The sequence below is a fragment of the Macaca mulatta genome, chromosome 1 (assembly GCF_049350105.2).
Source record: "Macaca mulatta isolate MMU2019108-1 chromosome 1, T2T-MMU8v2.0, whole genome shotgun sequence".
NCBI classification, from domain to species: Eukaryota; Metazoa; Chordata; class Mammalia; order Primates; family Cercopithecidae; genus Macaca; species Macaca mulatta.
In genome coordinates, this window is record NC_133406.1 from 162,892,502 (window position 1) to 162,913,237 (window position 20,736).

The 20,736-nt window shown below is 37.9% G+C and overlaps 1 protein-coding gene across 48 annotated transcripts in view; it reads left to right on the forward strand.

Moving 5' to 3' along the window:
* Positions 1-20,736, forward strand: part of ZZZ3 (zinc finger ZZ-type containing 3) — a 122,028-nt gene that overhangs the window by 33,736 nt on the left and 67,556 nt on the right. For 8 of the 48 annotated variants that reach the window (XM_077953781.1, XM_077953864.1, XM_015142956.3 and 5 more), the window contains 4 exons: positions 10,987-11,120; positions 11,197-11,259; positions 12,984-13,139; positions 19,171-20,726. The exons of 2 other annotated variants lie outside the window; for them this stretch is intronic. In XM_077953781.1, the coding sequence (XP_077809907.1) occupies positions 19,222-20,726 (1,505 nt within the window). In that variant the 5' untranslated portion in view covers positions 10,987-11,120; positions 11,197-11,259; positions 12,984-13,139; positions 19,171-19,221. Of the gene's footprint in view, positions 1-10,068; positions 10,186-10,986; positions 11,121-11,196; positions 11,260-12,983; positions 13,140-19,170; positions 20,727-20,736 lie in introns of those variants that run through there. 38 more of the 48 variants (XM_077953728.1, XM_077953835.1, XM_015142921.3 and 35 more) reach the window with 7 other exon arrangements.

Genomic DNA, 20,736 nt, shown 5'->3' on the forward strand with positions numbered 1-20,736 from the left:
ATTTGCAGAAATATCTGTTTAAGTCTTTTGCCCATTTTTAGATTAGGTTTATCTTTTTATTAAGTTGTAAGGGTTTTTATAGATAGAGAGATGATCACAAATATTTTCTCCCATTCTGTGGGTTATCTTTTTATTCTCTTGAGTTCTTTGAAGCACAAAAGATTTTAATTTAGATGATCCCTATTTATCTGTATTTTTCTTTGGTTGCTTGTGCTTTTTCAATTTTTATTTTTTAATTGTGGCAGAACATATGTAACATAAAAATTACCATTTTAACCTTTTTTTTTTTTTTTGGAGATGGAGTTTTGCTCTCGTCGCCCAGGCTGGAGTGCAGTGGTGCGATCTGGGCTCACTGTAGTCTCTGCCTGCCAGGTTCAAGCGATTCTCCTGCCTCAGCCTCCATAGTAGCTGGGACTAGAGGTGTGTGCCACCATTCCCGGCCAATTTTTGTATTTTTAATAGAGACGGGTTTCACCATGTTGGCCAAGATGTTCTTGATCTTCTGACCTTGTGATCTGCCCACCTCGGCCTCCCAAAGTGCTGGGATTATAGGTGTGAGCCACTGTGCCCGGCCCCATTTTAACCATTTTTAAAGTTTACAGGTTAGTGGCATTAAATACAGTCTCATATAATGTGTAACCATCACCATGGTCCATCTCCAGAATGTTTTTCATTTTGCATAACTGTAACTCTACTCATTAAGCAGTGACTTGACATTTCCCCCTCCCTCAGTCCCTGGCAACCACCATTCTGCTTTTTGTTTTTACTAATTTGACAATTTTGGGTAAACTCATATAGTAAGTGGAATCACACATTTGTCCTTGTTAGTTACGCTTTTAGCATCATATGTAAGAAATTATTGTTTAATCCAAGGTCACAAAGATTTGCACCTATTTGCACAAAGATTTGTCAGCTTTTTTTTATTTTTAAAGACAGATTATCTCTCTCTGTCACCCAGACTGGGGTGCGGTGGCATGTTCTTGGTTCAGTGCAACCTCCTGGGCTCAAGTGATCCTCCCACCTCTGCCTCCCAAGTAGCTGGGATCACAGGCACACACCACTTTGCCCAACTAATGTTGTTTATTTTTTGTAGAGTTGGGGTCTCTGTGTTGCCCAGGCTGGTTTCGAACTCCTGGGCTCAAGCTATGCTCTTCTCTCAGCCTCCTAAACTGCTGGGTTTACAGGTGTGAGCCACCATGCTTGGCAAGAACATTATCATTTTAGTGCTACATTTAGTGCTAAATGTGGCGCTACATTTAGTTCATCCTTAGTTAATTTTTGTATATGGTGTGAGGTAGGGGTTCAGTGTCATTCTTTTGTAGGTGGATATCCAGTTGTCCTAGCAGCATTTGTTGGAAAGATTAGTACGTCCTCATTGAATTGTTTTGGTACCCTTGTTGGGAAAATACCTATAGAACCATCTTTTAAAACATCTATAGAATCTATAGCAACATCTCTTCTTTCTTTCTTAATGTTGATAATTTGTATTTTGTTCCTGATGAGTCTGTCTAGAGATTTGTCAATTTTATTGATTTTCCTTAAGGAATCAGCTATTGGTTCATTAATTTTTCTCTATTGCTTTTTTGTTTTCTATTTCATTGATTTCTGCTCATTATTATTTTTTCTTCTTTTTCTGTGGATTATAGTATCCTTTGTTTTCTAGTTTCTTAAGGTAGAAGCTGACATCATTTGAGACCTTCCTTTTTTTCTAACATATGTTTACTGCTTTAGATTTCTCTGTAAATGCTGCTTTTGCTGCTTCCCATATATTTTTATATGCTGCATTAATTCCCTTTGATTTCTTCTTTGACTTAATGGGTCATTTAGAAACATGTTATTTATTTCCAGATATTTGAGGATTTTTGAGATGTATTTTTTTAATCACTGATTTCTGATTTAATTTCATTGTGGTCACAGTTTAAATGACTTCAATCTTTTTATATTCATTTTTTGTTATTCCTTCCAAGTAACTGCTTCCAAATAACTAAACTGCTTGAAACTATTTTTGGACTATTTACTGTTGAAATGGCTGTATGAAAGCGATTTTTGATAAAGTTTAAATCTATCGCCTTGCTATTGGCTTTTTATTTTTCTTTATGCTCTTTGTTCCATTCTCTTATTCTGCTGTCCTTTGGATTGAGTCTTTAAAACATGTTATTTTGTTTCTTTTGTTAGCTGTTTAACTATTACTTTTTCTCTGTTCATCTGCTTTTTAGTGGTGATTTAAAAATTTATAGTATACATCTTAATTTATCATAGCGTACCTTGAAGTGCTGTTATATAACTTTACATGTAGTGTAAGAATCTTACATTATATGTCCCCTTTCCCACATTTGTGCTATTACATTTACCCCCATTTATGTTATAAACTGTACAGTATATTGGTATCTTTTTATCAGTTATTTATGTTTAAAAACTAAGGGGAAAAGGTTTTTTTTTGTTTTTTTGTTTTTTTTTGAGACGGAGTTTTGTTCTTGTTGCCCAGGCTGGAGTGCAATGGTGCGATCTTGGCTCACTGCAACCTCTGCCTCCCGGGTTCAAGTGATTCTCCTGCCTCAGCCTCCCGAGTAGCTAGGATTACAGACATACGCCACCACGCCTGGCTAATTTTGTATTTTCAGTAGAGATGGGATTTCTCCATGTTGATCAGGCTGGTCTTGAACTCCTGACCTCAGGTGATCCGTCCACCGTGGCCTCCCAAAGTGTTGTGATTGCAGGCATGAGCCACTGCACTCGGCCAGGAAAAGTTTTTTATAGTTATCTTCATATTTACCATTTCTGGTGCTTTATATTCCTTTGGATACATCTAGACTTCCATCTAGCATCTTTTCCTTCTGCCTAAAGAACGTCTTTTAACATTTCCTATAATGCATGTCTGTCTATGATGGGTTCTTTTACTGTTTTAAGTTTGAAATAATTTTTATGTCGCCTTATTTTTTGAAGCACATTTTTTTGAGAGTAGAATTTTTGGTTGACAATTTTTTTCAGTACCTCAAAGATATACCTTACTGTCTTCTGGCATATGTTTCCACCGAGAAGTCTGCTGTCATTCTTACTTTCCTCTCTGTGCCTGTAGTGTGTTGTTGTTCTCTGCTTTTAAGACATTCTTTGTATTACTGACTTTTAAGCAGTTTGGTTATGAGCTGGCTTACTGTAGTTTTATTCATGTTTCTTGTGCTTGGGTTTATTGAGCTTCTTTGTATTTTGTTTTTTTGAGATGGAGTCTCGCTCTGTCACCCAGTCTGGAGTGAAGTGATGCAGTCTCACCTTATTACAGCTTCTGCTTCCCATGTTCAAGTGATTCTTGTGCCTCAACCTCCCGAGTAGCTGGGACCACAGGCACACAGCATCACTCCCCGCTGATTTTCGTATTTTTAGTAGATATGTGGTTTCACTATGTTGGTCAGGCTGGTCTCAAACTCCTGACCTCAAGTGATCCACCTTCCTTGGCCTCACAAAGTGCTGGGATTACAGCACTGAGCCACCATGCCCAGCTTATTGAGCTTCTTTGATCTGTGAATTCGTCATTTCCATCCTATTTAGAAAGTTTGGGATCATTTCTTCCAATATTTTTTCTGTTTCTCTTTTAGTCTTTTGGGGACTTCAGTTACCCATGTTATAGGCGTTTTGATGATATTCTACATCTCATTCATGGTTTTGTTTCCACTCTTGTTTCTATCTGTTAGATTTCTATTGCTATGACATCAGATTGATTGACCTTTTCTTTCCAGTATCTAATCCCAGCATAATTTTTCATTCCAAACTTTGTATTTTTCTAAGTAGAAGAATCAATTTGCATTAAAAAGACTCCTGTATCTCTCCTTAGCATGCTTAATATGTCCATCTACCACTTCGAACATAAGAACTACAGTTATAACTGATTTAATATTCTTGTCTAGTGACTGTCATGTACAGTTCATTTTCTGTCAATTGCTTTTTCTGATTTTAAGTGGTATTTTCCTGCTTCTTCATATGATTTTGTTTTTTGAGACAAGATTTCACTGTCACCTAGGCTGGAGTGCAGGGGCATGATCGTGGCTCATTGCAGCCTCAGCCTCCTGGGTTCAAGCAAAACTCCCACCTTGGCCTCTCAAGAACCTGGAACTACAGGCATGCACCACCACATCTGGCTAAGTTTTGTAGAAATGGGGTCTTGTCATGTTCAGGCTGGTCTCAAACTCCTGGGCTCAAGCAGTCGCCCACTTTAGCCTCCCAAAGTGTTGAAATTACAAGCGTGAACCACCACACTTGGCCTGTTTGGTAATTTCTGATTGGATTCCAGGCATTCTCAATTTTACCTTGTTTGGTGCTGGATGTTTTTTTTAATTTCCCATAAATATTCTTGGGCTCTGTTCTGGGACACAGTGGAGTTCATTGGAAATGGCTTTATCCTTTTAAGGCTTGCTTTTCTCTTTGTTAGGTGAGACCAGAATAGTCTTTAGTTTAGAGCTCAGTTTGCACCACTACTGATGGAGTGTGGTACTGAGCATTGTACTTCATGTCCCACGAATTATGAGGTTTTCTACTGTGGCTAGTAGGTTAACCAGTTACTCCCGACTATGTGAGCCACGTGTGGTGGTATGCTCGAGCTGGCTCATGAGAGCCAGTTGTTAAAATATCAGGAAATTTGTGAGCTAGCTTAATTCTTAAGGGAATTAAATTATATAAACTTATAATTAAATCACTTATGAACAAAGATAGTAAATGCTCAAAACTCATTACTTCATGTAACTATATTATTTTATATTGCTATTTTTATGCACTCATGGTAATTTATATCTAGTGGGTCCTGTTTTTTTCTTCCCCCCCCTTCCTTAGACAGTCTCACTCTGTTGGCCAGGCTGGAGTTCAGTGGCGCAATCTCAGCTCACTGCAACCTCCCACCTCCCGGGTTTAAGCTAGTCTCATGCCTCAGCCTCCTGAGTAGCTGGCACCACAGGTGTGCACCAACATGCCCTGCTAATTTTTGTATTTTTAGTATAGATGGGTTTTCGCCATGTTGGCTAGGCTGGTCTTAAACTCCTGGCCTCAAGTGATCCACCTGCCTTGGCCTTCCAAAGTGCTGGGATTATAGATGTGAGCTGCTGCAGCCAGCCTTATTATGTTCTTATGGTAGAAACACTATGTAATGTATAATGTGTTGCCATGTATTTTTTTCAGATTCTCATTCACTGATATGTTGGTAGCTTGAAATTGGCTGTGGTGGAAGTTATATACCACAAACATTAGTAACCCTATAAACTAGGAACTACATACCACCTACCATTCAGTTATTACATGTTTTCTGGCATACTCTTGCCTGTGGATGTCTTTCCCTGTTTTACTGATCAATACTCAGCTCAAGATTTAAGGAGGTCCCCTGCAGATTATCTGAGATCTTGCCTCTCCTTTCTGCTCTCTCCTCTGTGGCACTATGTTCTGGGAGACTGTAGCTACCTTGGCCTCCCCTAAACTCCTCACTTCATTATCTTAACTCCAGAAAACCACTGAACTTGCTTGGGACACCTGCCTTTCTCTGTAGCTTAGAAATTTTCCAGTAAGTAAACTCGAAAATTCTCCAGTAAGTAAATTGTAGGCTTTGCCCCATTTATTTTTTCTCTTTCATTGATCACCGTCCTGTGTTGTCTGGTTTCTTTTGTCAGAAATAATTTTCATACATTTTTTTTTGGTCCAGATTTTTAGTTGTTTCAGGTGGGAGCATAAGTTTCATGCCTGTTATTCTATCTTGGCAAGAAGCATAAGTCTCTTGAAAGAGTTTTAGATAGGCGAATGACACATCATTCTGTAGATCATGCATTTTTAAAGGATAAGACTTAATGAAAGCAGAGCTGGGCATGGTAACTCACGTCTGTAATCCCAGCACTTTGAGAGGCTGAGGTGGGAGGATCACTTGAGCCCAGGAGTGCAGGACTAGCCTGGGCAACATGGTGTGAAACCCTGTCTCTACAAAAAATACAAAAATTAGCTGGGTGTAGTAGCATGCACCAGTAGTCTCAGCTACTTAGGAGGCTGAGGCAGGAGGATCATTTGAGCCTGGAATGTTGAAGGCTGCAGTGAACAGTGATTGAGCCACTACATTCCAGCCTGGGCAACAGAGTGTGAGACCCTGTCTCAGAGAGGAAAAAATAAAAAAGACTTAAAGTAGAGAGACTAATTAGAAGGCATTTGGGTTAGTTCAAATGACAGCTTAAGGTTGGTCATGGATGATGATAGTACAGAGGTAGGAACAATTTGAGAAATATTTAGGAGGAAGAATCTAGTTTAGGATTTCTAAAAGGGTATATCATAACTCATTTACATCTGAATCTCCTAAATGATGATAAATGAAGATTGTATGCTCCATTCCAAGTTTATGGAATCTGAATTTTTTTTGTTTTGTTTTGTCACCTAGGCTGGAGTGCAGTGGTGTGATCTCGGCTCACTGCAACCACCACCTCCCAGGTTCAAGCAGTTCTTCTCACTCAGCCTCCCGAGTAACTGGGATTACAGGCACGCGCCACCACACTTGGCTAATTTTGTATTTTTAGTAGAGACAGGGTTTCATCATGTTGGCCAGGCTGGTCTCGAACTCCTGACCTCAGGTAATTTACCCACCTCAGCCTCCCAAAGTATTGGATTACAGGCGTGAGCCACTGCGCCTGGCCTGAATCTGGATTTTTAAGGATGAGGTTTAGAAATTTGTATTTTATTTCATTTTCTTCTTATTTTTTATTTTTATTTTTAAGAGACAGGGTCTCTTTTCTCCAAATTGGAGTGCAGTGGCTGTTCATAGGTGCAGTCTCACTGCTGATCAGCATGGAAGTTTAGACCTGCTGTGTTTCTGACCTGGGCCCGTTCTCACCTCCTTAGGTGACCTGGTCGTCCCCTGCTCCCCTGAGATCACGATATTGATGCTAAACTTAATGCAGACACCTGAATGACATAGTGCACTACAACTTAGAACTCCTGGACTCAAGCAATCCTCCTCCCTTAGCCTCCCAAGTAGCTGGGACTATAGGCATGTGTGACTGCGCCTAGCTAGAAATTTGTATTTTAAACATGTACCTAGATTTAATGCTTATGAACACTAAAGTTTTGTTTCTTTTAATTAATTAATTTTTTAGAGACAGGGCCTCACTTGGTTCACCAGGCTGGAGTGCATTGGTGTGATCATAGCTTACTGTAGCCTGCAGCCTCAAACTCCAGGCCTCTTGCTTCCTGAGTAGCTAGGACTACAACAGGTGCACACCACCATGCTCCACTAATGTATTGTGTGCATTTTTTTTTCTATAGAGACAGGGTCTTGCCATGTTACCCAAGCTGGTCCCAAACTCCTGGCCTCAAAGTGATCCTTCTGCCTCGGTCTCTTAGAGAGCTGAGATTACCAGCATGAGCCGTCGTACCCAGCCCAAACACTATAGTGTTTTAGAAGAAACTGATGTAGTTTTTTCAAAGTCTGATCATCACTGGGAGCCCATACGTTGGAATGACCTGAAGTGCTTAATTGACAATGAAAATTTATGCATTTCTGTTCAGGCCTTCTGAATCTTAATTTAAGAGGTGATTGGGTCCAGGTATTTCTTAGACACACTAAAATTTGGGAGTCAGTAACCTGAAGTACTTCACAGATGTGATCTCTTTCGAACTTCACAATAACTCTGAGAGGTAGTAGGCAGGTATTATGTCTTTCGTTTTATAGATAAAGCACAGATAGGCAAAGTGACTTGCTCGTGGTGAAATAATTATTGATGACAGAGAATCACATTTCTGTCTCCTCCACCAAATCCTATACTCTTCCTACTATCTTTCTGCTGACTGTGAAATAGGCTTATCTTTGAAAATCTATAGAACGTATCCAAGACACTGAACATGTGGTTCTGAGCAATTTAGGGAGCCAGAAAAAGGTACTCTTCTTTGATTATTGTACCAAATGAAAATTTGGTTCAGCTCTTTATAGCAAGTAACTGTGAAATCTTAATTATCTAGGAAAGGTGTTTCTGGGCTGGGCATGGTGGCTCATGCCTGTAATCCCAGCACTTTGGGAGGCCAAGGTGGGTGGACCACCTGAGGTCAGGATTTGAGACCAGCCTGGCCAACGTGGCAAAACCCTATCTCTACTAAAAGTACAAAAATTAAATGGACGTGGTGGCAGGTGCCTGTAATCCCAGCTACTTGGGAGGCTGAGGCAAGAGAATCACTTGAATTCAGGAGGCAGAGGTTGCAGTGAGCCAAGATTGCACCATCGCACTCCAGCTTGGGCAACAAGAGGGAAACTCCGTCTCAAAAAAAAAAAAAAAGAAAAAAAGAAAGGTATTTGTGTCTTTGACCGTATTTTATTTTATTTTTTTTTCTTGAGACGGAGTCTCAATCTGTCACCAAGGCTGGAGTGCAGTGGTGCGATCTTGGCTCACTGCAACCTGTACCTCCCAGGTTCAAGCAATTCTCTGCCTCAGCCTCCCGAGTAGCTGGGATTACAGGTGCCCGCCACCACGCCCAGCTAATTTTTTTTGTATTTTTAGTAGAGACGGGGTTTCACCATGTTGGCCAGGCTGGTCTTGAACTCCTGACCTCGTGATCCACCCACCTCAGCCTCTCAAAGTGCTGGGATTACAGGCGTGAGCCACCGCACCCGGCTGACCGTATTTTAATGCTTTTTACAACTGACATTGAATTGAATGTCTCTTTCTTATAAAATCATTTAAAATCATAGTATAGTGCCCATATGTGGTATTTTCACTTACAACAAGCATCAGGTAATAAATATGACTCTGTTGTATGACCTTCCTTTTAAATTTTTTCCAAGCTCTTATAAAACTAAAAAAAATTTTGCCTGAAAATTTAGGGATTGTGGTTAGCTTTGAACATCATTGTTTTATTTTAATAGTAAGTTGTGTGGCTTATATCCTGGTTATATCACTAGAGCTGTATCTTCTAATGAGATTTACGTAGTCTTTTGAAGTGATTACATGTGTGCTGTGAATCTGAGATCATGTAATCTATTTAATACAGTAGTACCAGTGTTAAGACTGCAAGAAGTAGGAAAAGTAATTCTTTCAGTGAAGATTGGTTTTGGGTTTGCTTTTGGAACGCTTGAATAGTCAATGAATTTTATTAGTACATGAAAACAAGCAAAGCTCTGTTCCAAGGGAATAAATAAGATGGCTTTAGGAATAGGACTTAGATAGTTTGCTTTCCATTTTGTATGCTTTTTAAATGACAAAATGCTGTTTTTTAAACTTCTAGAAGTAAGTTACTGTAGTTAAATAATTCAAATGAAAAAATTACTGTGTATTGTCATAATTCAAAGAAGTGTTTCTGCTGCAGAAAGCATATAACAGTTTTGCAGAATGCTTAAGTTTGAAATGTATATTGAATGAAGTGAAGAACACAGTATAGGGGCTACAAGAGTTTTGACTAGTTTAATTTCCTTGCTTTTGGTACAAGAGAGGTCATGACAATTTTTAAACTTAAAAATTAGTTAGATCTGTGTTTTTTTTTTTTTTTCTTTGTCACCCAGGCTGGAATGCAGTGATGCAATCAGGTCTCACTGCAGCTCTAAGGATCCTCCCTAGCAGCTGGGATTACAGGTGCACACCACCACACGTGGCTACCTTTTTCTATTTTTTGTACAGATGAGGCCTCACTTTGTTGCCCAGGATGGTTTCAAACTCCCAGGCTCAAGTGATCCTTCTGCCTTGGCATCCCAAAGTGTTAATTTTTTTATGGTTTTACTTATATATTTTTAATGTTTGAAAACGAATAAGGAATTGTGTTTGAGGATAGATAATAGTTTTTTAATCGCTCTATTGTTAATGAAAGTTCTCACTGAGAATATCTGAATGGTTGACAACCCTAATAACTTGATCCAGAAAGCATGTGTAAGATTATCTGCATTTTCATTAAAAAATTTTTTTTTTTCCAGATACGGTTTACTCTGTTGCCTAGGTTGTAGTGCGGTGGCACGATCATGGCCCACTGCAGCCTCAATCTCCTGGGCTCAGATGATCCTCCCACCTCAGCCTCCCAAGTAGTTGGGACTACAGACACACACAACCATGCCTGGCTAATTTTGTTCATTTTTTTTTGTAGAGAAGAGGGCTCACTATGTTGCCCATGCTGGTCTCGAAAGCCTGAGCTCAAGGGATCCTCCTGCCTTGGCCTCCCAAAGTGCTGGGATTACAGGCATGAGCCACCATGCCTCGCCAGGTTATCTCTATTTTCCATGTAGATTTGTACTTTTTACTGTGTAGTGGAGTGGTACAGCATGATGAAACGTTTTAGAATGCCATTCATACACTGCTTTCTTTGATATGTATGAATGAACATTCTTTTGTAGCTCATTTTTTTCACCAATAAACTGGTTAAAATTATTTAAAATTCTGTACAGTGCTTTTGGTCATCATTATAAGTGTGTGTATCTATTTCTCAGAGTTGTAATCATCACCAAGTCTGTTTTAAGAAGCTTACCTTTAAGGAATGTTTGTGCAGCTACATCTCAGTTTATTTTAAATAACACTTATTTTCTGTTTACTTCCAAGATTACTTGAGAAAGGTATCAGATGTTTAAAGTGACATTTAAAGGACAGTCATTATCTTTTTTTACTTCATTTTTAAGCATTATAGATTTATTCCCTAAAATATAAAATACACAAAAAAGTACTTTTGTATTAATGGAGAGCAATTGTAGACTTAAGGAAAATGACATATATCTATCTTGGTAGTAAGAAAGGGAACCTGAGGAGCTCTTCAATTTGTAAGGATTTAAGTTTAGAATTAAATTTAGAAAACTTGTATGTGGGTGCTCTCTGAGAAGAACTTGGAAGTGTTAGCCAATCATCTTAGTTTGTTGAAGACACATATTTCACAGCTAAATGTAAGGAATTATTTGTGAAGTTTAGTAGAAAATGAAGTGTGCTATATAAGTGTTTGGAAATATTACCACTTTTATTCACAAATTTGTAAACAGTAACACATCTATAGTGATTATATTATGGTTTCCCTTCACAGATATCAAGTTGTTCTAGTACGACCATATAAATAAATAATACCTGAAGTCTCAGTGTAACATGGACAATTAACAGTGATGACAGATAAATACAGACGCGTGGGGATCAAATACTAGGCGAAACGCTTTTTAAAAGGTAAGAAAATAATGTAATCTTAATTAAGGCCAAGTGGGGTTTAGTTAGAAGTAATTGATTGAAGTTTCTTTTTCAGTGTATCAGGCTTTTACAAAACACTGCAGGATCCTGTTTATCTTAATGCCAATAGAGCTCAGCTGTAAGTATCAGCTCTGTGAAAATAACAGTTGCAGATGTTCTTGTCTGCTAAATATCGTAGTGGATAATGTTCCTATAGTGAACTCTATTCAAATAGAGTAGTTATGTGGTTGATTAGAACTTGATAGACTGCTACTAGGGCACATTCCAGTATGCTCAGAGATATACTTTAAGTTGTAGATGATCTTTGCTTTTGATGATTGCTACTACCATCACACACTGTAGAATATAATGTTTTGCCATGTTTGTGAAAGGCTTCAGTGTTTGGTACAAAGGAGTTGTCACTTGGAGTCTGTTATAAGAAGAGTAGATTTTCAAGTCAAGGGTTACTTTTTGTAGGATCATGTTTTCACTGAGCTTCTCCCCAAGTTAACTTAGAACATTTCTTAGTATACTGTAGTATTAAATGGTTATTAGACAATTTTCCTACCTAGTGGTTTTTAAAGCATTTCCAGGGCATGTTTGGGAGAGATGGCATCTATAGATATTAGATATTGTTAGCCCTATTCCCCTTCTAGCTGACTAGAGCAGTAACCTATTTTTACTAGGCAGTAAGTCTGCCTAGTCATTACAAGATTTTGTAATTATATCAGTCTTTTAAGTTGTAATACTTCCCCCAAAATGTATCATTATAATATCTAGTTTTATGCTTATAATAAAGTGACAGTTTCTATCATAAACATCTACTGGTCTTTTTTTAGTCGTCTTCCTTGTTTTCAGATGGACACTCATAGTAACCCATTTAGCCAGATGCTCTTGTTGTCCAGGCTGGAGTACAATGGGGTGGTCTTGGCTCACTGCAACCTCTGCCTCTCAGGTTCAAGCGATTCTCCTGCCTCAGCCTCCTGAGTAGCTAGGATTACAGGTGTATGCCACCATGCCTGGCTAAATTTTTTGTATTTTTAGTAGAGATGGGGTTTCACCATGTTGGCCAGGCTGGCCTTGAACTCCTGACCTTGTGATCCACCTGCCTTGACCTCCCAAAGTGCAGGGATTACAGGTGTGAGCCACTGCGCCCGGCCTGTACATTCTTTGAAAAGGATATCATAATAAATTATTATAAAGTAAAAATTGACCAGACCGTTCTAAGAAATGAAATATAATTAGATTAATTAAATTATCTGGCGAATTGGGTACTAAAACCGGAAAATCCTTGTTGTTCTTGTTCTTGTAAAAAATACATATGCCAAAAATAATAGAAATGTCCTTTTGTAATTGAATTTTATAGCATTTTAATAAGCATCCAGGTTATCCTATGGGTATAGAAGATTTGGTTATTTGTGTGATTCTTTCATGCATAACCTAAATGGTTATGTATACTTGATGTTGAGAATTTGGAAAGTCCTCTAGGACCAGAGTAAGAGATGATATATAAATTCTGTTATGAGAAATGTTTTCAAGGGCAATCTTTAGATCACTGCCAAAAAATACTGCCTTAGAGCAGTGTCTAGAAAAGAGCAAGTCACATTTTGACTCAGTTCAAACTAATATTGAGTTGTAAGGATTTGGTATATTTCAGGATCTTTTTGGTTTGCTTTTGATGATTTCTAAAAATCCTGTTTCAGTTTCTTAGTATCCTCGAGGCTACGGAGTTACCAAGAAGCGTGAAAGATGTCACTGTGAACAGATTCTGTACCTTTATTTCTTCTTATTATAGAAGGAGTAAATCTATTAGCATACATTCATCTTCTTTAATCCTTTTTTTTTCATTATTTTATTTTAAAGAAAGAAATTTAGGAGGTTCTAGTATTCTCCATGGCTGAAGCTGAGAGAGTCTGAAACCCTGATGCTTAAGCTCCATTCTAGATCATAGCTCCAACTCCTTCAGGATATAAGGAAAAGAGATTATATTTCCACAATGATAGATCTTTGGTTGTACAGGTAAGTTATTTAGTTTTGCAGTAGTGAAGACAACTATAGTTTGACTTCCTTTTTTTTTTTTTTTGAGATGGGGAGATTTGTTATTTTTCCATACATTCTCTGTGTGACAAATTGTAGTTTGGCTGGCTGTTTATAGGAGTATGGAGCTACAGGGAATGGATTAGGAATGAAATATTCCTCCCCCCCCTTTTTTTTTCAACAGGGGTATAAATGAAGTGACTGATTATGTTGGAATTTTTGACTCAGGAGGCATTATGAAATTCCTTGACTTCCTTTTCCCGATTGTCTTTTGAAGTGTGTTTTCATTTACTTTTGTCTGTCTGACTGTCTGCTTGTCTGTCTGCTTACCTACCTACCTACCTACCTACCTACCTACCTACCTACCTACCAATCTACCGACCATCTGTCATATATCAGTTTCTATTAATGAGAAAGAATTAAGAAGTCTTTTTATATAAGACAATACATAATAGAGTTCCCAGACTTCAAAGAGGTGACTATTTAAGAACCTTAAGTTGAATTGCATGGGTGGGTTACCAGTTATGCTTCTACTTTTAACATTATAGATATGGTGGTAATTGCACTGCTGAGGTATTGTCTTAAAATAATTACATGACAAACATGGCCTCAACATTATTAAATACTTTGTTTATATTCTAGACAACTAGAGAAAGAATCATATTGGTAACACTTTCCAGTTGCATTTGCTCTTTTTTCCTTTTACTTTGGTTTGTCTACATGAATATATACTGGTATCATGACCAGTTTACTAAAAATTGTTCACTTAATAAAACTAAATATTATGATAATAAATATTAGCTAGAACATTGGTGTGATGGAAGATTGCCAGCTCCTCAATTCCCAAAATAAACTTTACCATTTTGGTGATTATAGTAGGAAAAAAAGCTTATAGGCAAGGTCTTTGAAATATCTTTTTGAAATTTCTTTCTCTTAAGTAAATAGCTAGAGAAGTGTGTCATTAGGTAGGCCTTTTTTGTTTAATAATTATTATTCCTTTTAGTTCTTATTGATACAGTTCTACAGATATGATCACAGGAGCTGGAAATTTATGACCTGAAACATAGCTGATAATGCTTCAAAGAGTGTTTTTCAGAATCCTATAGTTATATTTGGGTAACAGTAGATTCAAATTTATGGGAGGGCAATTCAGCAGCAAATATGTGGGTAGGATATGTGAAATCATAGGTAGGATTCAGGGCTTAATATGAATGGAGAAGTTGAAATTTGGTTGACTGGTCCTTCTAAGATATGACCTCCAATAGGATGATAATTCATGAAGGTGGGGAAGAGAGGAAGGGAGTCTGGTTAATTCTAGTTACTGACCACACTCTCTTTCCTCTGTATTCTAGAAAGTGCCACTATTCATTATTTGGTAGATAACGTATAGGAAAAACTCCAGTGTAGTTGTTAGATTGGGTTTTGCCCGTATGAATATGTTAATTAATGGCTTCCCTTATTTCTAAAACTAGAGTAATTGCGTTTCTAACTTCAGATGGATGCTGTCTAAGGTTTTCACCATATACCTCTTATTTTGTTAGCCTACAGGGGTATTTTCTGAGATAATTTGTAAATAAGTTCATTTTTATTCCTTAATATTTGGCAGAAATATAATTTTCTACTCTAAGCTTCATTGTATTCTTAAGAAACTTTTTGTGATGCAGCTAAAATGAGGAAAACAACTGCTTTAGTCTATAATATTTTGCTAAGCATGACAAAACAATGTTGAGACTTGGTTGAGATAATGCAGACTTTTTAGTTTTTATTTTCTAAGAGATAGGCTCTTACCATTGTCCAGGCAGTTCTCAAACTCCTGGGCTCAGGTGATCCTCTTGACTCAGCCTCCTGAGTATCTATTGACTGTAGGTGCCCCCACTTCCCTGCCCCTGCACCTGGCTAATGTAGACATTTTTCGTCCCCTTTTATTAACTGAATTTTGCATTCAGTTTATTAGATGATCATAGAAAGTATGTGCCTTTTATATATGCCTATCCAAAATAGAAAAGATAAGAAGAAAAAGATTAGAACAGAAAAAATTCATCAGAGGGAAGATTAGCAAAATTTTGTTTAACTCTGATCTTAATAATTTTAACCAGTTTATTACCTCAAGTGCACATCACATGTTAATTTCAGGCAAGATATTTTTATAGTCTTCCATTTGGTGCTTCCTTGGCCTTACGTATTTTTTTTTATTATTAGGATCCAGTAAGAAATTAAAGGATATATTATAAATAGGTCTAATTTAGTTTGAAACTTGATGACTCTTAGTAGAATTCTGTCTGACTTCAGTAGCCTAAGGCAGTGTTTCTCAAACCCTAATACATATATGAGTCACCTAGGAACCTAATTCACTGGTAGGTCTGGGGCAGGGCCTCATATTCTGCATTTCTAACAAGCTTCCAGGAGATGCCCATGATTGAGTTGCAAGAGTCTGAGGTACCACAAGGATCCTTGTTATAAAACAAGTTCTCTTTCAATACAGCCCAATAGCACAGAATTTGAGAATCCTAAAACTAGGGCTTTGTTCTAGTTATTGAGTGAAATGAAAGCATTTTTAGGGTGTAGAAGAAATGAAAAGAGACTTAATCTTTTATATTAATCAGTGTTTTCAATATTTTATTTAACTTTCATATTAATCAGTGTTTTCATATTTTAATCAGTGGAATGGTGAAGAAGTAAGATAGGCCTCACTATATGTGATTTTTTTTTTTTTTTTCATTCGAGACAGGGCCTTGCTCTCATCACCCAGGCTGAAGGGCAGTCACATCACTGCACCCTTGACTTCCCAGGCTCAGGTGATCCTCCCACTCAGCCTCCCTAGTACCTGGGACTACAGGCATGCACCATTACACCTGGATAAATTTTTTGTATTTTTAGTAGAGATAGGGTTTCACCATGTTGCCCAGTTTGGTCTCGAATTCCTGGGCTCAAGTGATCCACTTACCTTGGTTTCCCAAAGTGCTGGGATTACAGGCTTGAGCCACCATGACCAGCTTATAGGTGATATTTTTTAGCAAAAAATATATGTATAAAAAACAGGTTCTTAGTACTACTAATAATAGGTTCATTTCATCCAAAATAGTCTCTCTTTGAGAAGTTTGTACTGCAAGGCAGATTTTGCTCCCATTCAGATTGGTGTGGAAAGAAGAGGTTAAGGAAGTCTTATTATTGATTATTGGAATAATTTAAGAGGTTTATAGGCCCTTAATTGGGATTGCATTTTGAAAAGTAAAGATTAACAGATTCTTTTGTGTGTTTATAAAGTATTTCTATTGCCAGTATTATTTTTGAACCATAAATTATGAGTATAATTAAATTTGCATTAAAGATAATATGGATTAGATTTCATAGGCATTTTATTTATTAAATTAACTTAGTCTTATGCTTTTTTGTGTGTTTACATACATATTTAATATTTAAAAATAAGTAATCTTAACATTTTAGAGTGCCAGATTTGGATACATGAAACAAGTTGCTTTTCATATATTTCAATTTATGTTCTTTTCTTTTTATTTTTTTTGAGACAGAGTCTCGCTCTGTTGCCCAGCCTGGAGTGCAGTGGTGTGATCTCGGCTCACTGCAACCTTTGCCTCCTGGGTTCAAGTGATTCTCCTGCCTCAGCCTCCCGAGTAGCTGGGATTACAGGCATGTGCCACCATGCCCCGCTAGTTTTTTGTATTTTTAGTAGAGATGGGGTTTCACCATGTTGGCCAGGCTGGTCTCGAACTCCTGACCTCAAGTGATCCATCTGCCTCAACCTCCCAAAGTGCTGGGATTACGGGCATGAGCCACTGTCCCTGGCCAGTTTGTGTTCTTCTAAAACATCATTTGAAGTTTAACTTAAATGTTTTATAACTAAAAGTGGAAAATTATGGGACACTCAGTGTTTGTTACCCATGAAAAAAACAGAAAGATTGTAATCTTAATGATAATATATTAGCAAATGAGTATTAAATGTCAGCAGTTCTTTTAAGGATTCCCCAAAACAATAAAAGTTTACTACTGTAAGAAATGTGTTTCTAAGTTCTGATTGGTGTCTCGTACTTATTGTTCACTTGATTGCTATGAAATTCTCTAGAACAAATAACCATGCTTTAATTCCAGGGCTAGTTTTGTGATTCTTACAAGATTTAAAAAAATTGTTAATTAAAAATTTAAAAGTATGCCATACTCTGAGACAACACTAAACTCAGCCAACTTAAATATTTACAGGGTACTTTCTCACTTGTCAGCAGGCAGGAACAGGGAGATTATTTCCTTTAGTGTTTCTTTTTTTATATGTGGTAGCATGTTGCTGTGTCTTCTGTAATTCTTCCAGCCTTTCCACTATTAGATACTTCTTGTTGAAACAAAGGAGAGATTGTGTTTGATTTTTAGGGAAAGGAGTCAGAATGGCATTTTGAGGTTTACATGGGAAGGGAGACTGTTGATGACCAAAGGCAGGAGGAAGGGACTGTGAAACTTTGCACTATTGCTACCACTGGCCTCTTTCTCTAACTAATCATCCTGCATCTCACTCAAAGTTAGGTGGTAAAATGACAGGGTACTTTGTGAAAACTAAACAGAAGAGGAGCAGGGGAATAGAGACTTCAAATGTTAACAGCTCCTTTATTTTGCTTGATGGGAGAGCCTCTGGAAAATATCACCAACTCACTAGTTTACCCAAATGGATCAATCCAGGAATTTTCTATATCCCTTACATTTCTGTCATGTAAACCTCAAGCATCCACACCAGAATACCTTTTCATCTCCCAAACCACACATTAAAACTGGCGCTGGCATGTGCTCTACACAGGAGTGCGAAGAAGGAAAGGGTGGGATTATATGAGTAGTCTTGATTTCTTAAATGTAAGTATTTGCTTCAGAGGCTTCTTTCCCATTTTTCTGATCTTTGGAACAGTACCTTTCACCTACTAATTTATGGCTTTATTTCTAGAGACTAGGAAGGCTTGGGTTTGGTTTGTTTTGTTCTTAGCCAGTGCAAGCTAGCATTTTGATTTTTATCTATTTAGTTATGAAAAATACTGCAAGCAAAATTTTTTGGATGCCAGATTATTAGTTATTAAGGGATTTGATCTGAAACTCATTTTGGCAAAAGTAAATTAAAAAGAGGAGAGCCTGCCTTTCTGTATACCAGGGACATTTTGAAAGAACACGAGAAATGATTGGAATAGTTTTTGAAAGATAGCTGCTATATAGGTTCAATATTATTATTTTATTTATTTATTTATTTTATTTGTTTTTGAGACGGAGTCTCGCTCTGTCGCCGAGGCTGGAGTGCAGTGGCATGATCTCAGCTCACTGCAACCTCTGCCTCCTGGGTTCAAGTAATTTTCCTGCCTAAGCCTCCTGAGTAGCTGGGATTACAGGTGTGTGCCACCACACCTGGCTAATTTTTGTATTTTTAGTAGACACAGGGTTTCACCATGTTGGTCAGGCTGGTCTTGAACTCCTGACCTTGTGATCCTCCTGCCTCAGCCTCCCAAACTGCTGGGAATACAGGCGTGAGCCACCATGCCCAGCCGAAGATTATTATTTTAATGACCAAAATGAAATCACATCTTTAGGATAGATATTTTCTGGGTATTTTATGCCTATCTGAGAGGCAAATACACAGTGAGGCAGGTATGGTCTCTAGAGTCCTGCCCTTCCACTTACTAGAATTGTGATCTTGGATAGATTACTCAGTGTGCCTTCATCTTACTCGTGAAGTAGGGATGATAGTAGTACCTATCTGAGTTGTTATGAGACTTAAGTGAGTTTATATATGTAAGTTATATAGAAAGACTCATGGAACATATTAAGTGCTGTATACTTGTTAGCTATAATTTATATAATTATTGGAAATGTTAAAGAATTTTTGTCACATAATTTAATATTGGCAGTTATATAGACCGTTATATAGACCATAACGTCCGAGTATACTTGGATTAAAAAAGTTATAGCTTTATACTTTCGTTCTAGGTATATTAACTGTTACCTTTTTCTCATTATTTTGTTTACATTTTTGAAGGTTTCCCAATGAGTGGATCATGATGACCGTATTGTAGGGACTTGCCATAGTATGGCTGCTTCCCGATCTACTCGTGTTACAAGATCAACAGTGGGGTTAAACGGCTTGGATGAATCTTTTTGTGGTAGAACTTTAAGGAATCGTAGCATTGCGCATCCTGAAGAAATCTCTTCTAATTCTCAAGTACGATCAAGATCACCAAAGAAGAGACCAGAGCCTGTGCCAATTCAGAAAGGAAATAATAATGGGAGAACCACTGATTTAAAACAGCAGAGTACCCGAGAATCATGGGTAAGCCCTAGGAAAAGAGGACTTTCTTCTTCAGAAAAGGATAACATAGAAAGGCAGGCTATAGAAAATTGTGAGAGAAGGCAAACAGAACCTGTTTCACCAGTTTTAAAAAGAATTAAGCGTTGTCTTAGATCTGAAGCACCAAACAGTTCAGAAGAAGATTCACCTATAAAATCAGACAAGGAGTCAGTAGAACAGAGGAGTACAGTAGTGGACAATGATGCAGATTTTCAAGGGACTAAACGAGCTTGTCGATGTCTTATACTGGATGATTGTGAGAAAAGGGAAATTAAAAAGGTGAATGTCAGTGAGGAAGGGCCACTTAATTCTGCAGTAGTTGAAGAAATCACAGGCTATTTGGCTGTCAATGGTGTCGATGACAGTGATGCAGCTGTTATAAACTGTGATGACTGTCAGCCTGATGGGAACACTAAACAAAATAGCCTTGGTTCCTATGTGTTACAGGAAAAATCAGTAGCTGAAAATGGGGATTCGGATACCCAAACTTCAATGTTCCTTGATAGTAGGAAGGAGGACAGTTATATAGACCATAACGTGCCTTGCACAAATTCACAAGTGCAGGTCAAGTTGGAGGACCATAAAATAGTAACTGCCTGCCTGCCTGTGGAACATGTTAATCAGCTGACTACTGAGCCAGCTGCAGGGCCCTTTTCTGAAACTCAGTCATCTTTAAGGGATTCTGAGGAGGAAGTAGATGTGGTGGGAGATAGCAGTGCCTCAAAAGAGCAGTGTAAAGAAAACACCAGTAACAACCTGGACACAAGTCTTGAGAGTATGCCAGCCTCCGGAGAACCTGAACCATCTTCTGTTCTAGACTGTGTTTCAGCTCAAATGATGTCTTTATCAGAACCTCAAGAACATCGTTATACTCTGAGAACCTCACCACGAAGGGCAGCCCCTACCAGAGGTAGTCCTACTAAAAACAGTTCTCCTTACAGAGAAAATGGACAATTTGAGGAGAATAATCTTAGTCCTAATGAAACAAATGCAACTGTTAGTGATAATGTAAGTCAGTCTCCCACAAATCCTGGTGAAATTTCTCAAAATGAAAAAGGGATATGTTGTGACTCTCAAAATTGTGGAAGTGAAGGACTAAGTAAACTGCCCTCAGAGGCAAGACTCAATATTGGACATTTGCCATCTGCCAAAGAGAGTGCCAGTCAGCACATTACAGAAGAGGAAGATGATGATCCTGATGTTTATTACTTTGAATCAGATCATGTGGCACTGAAACACAACAAAGAGTATGTGTAA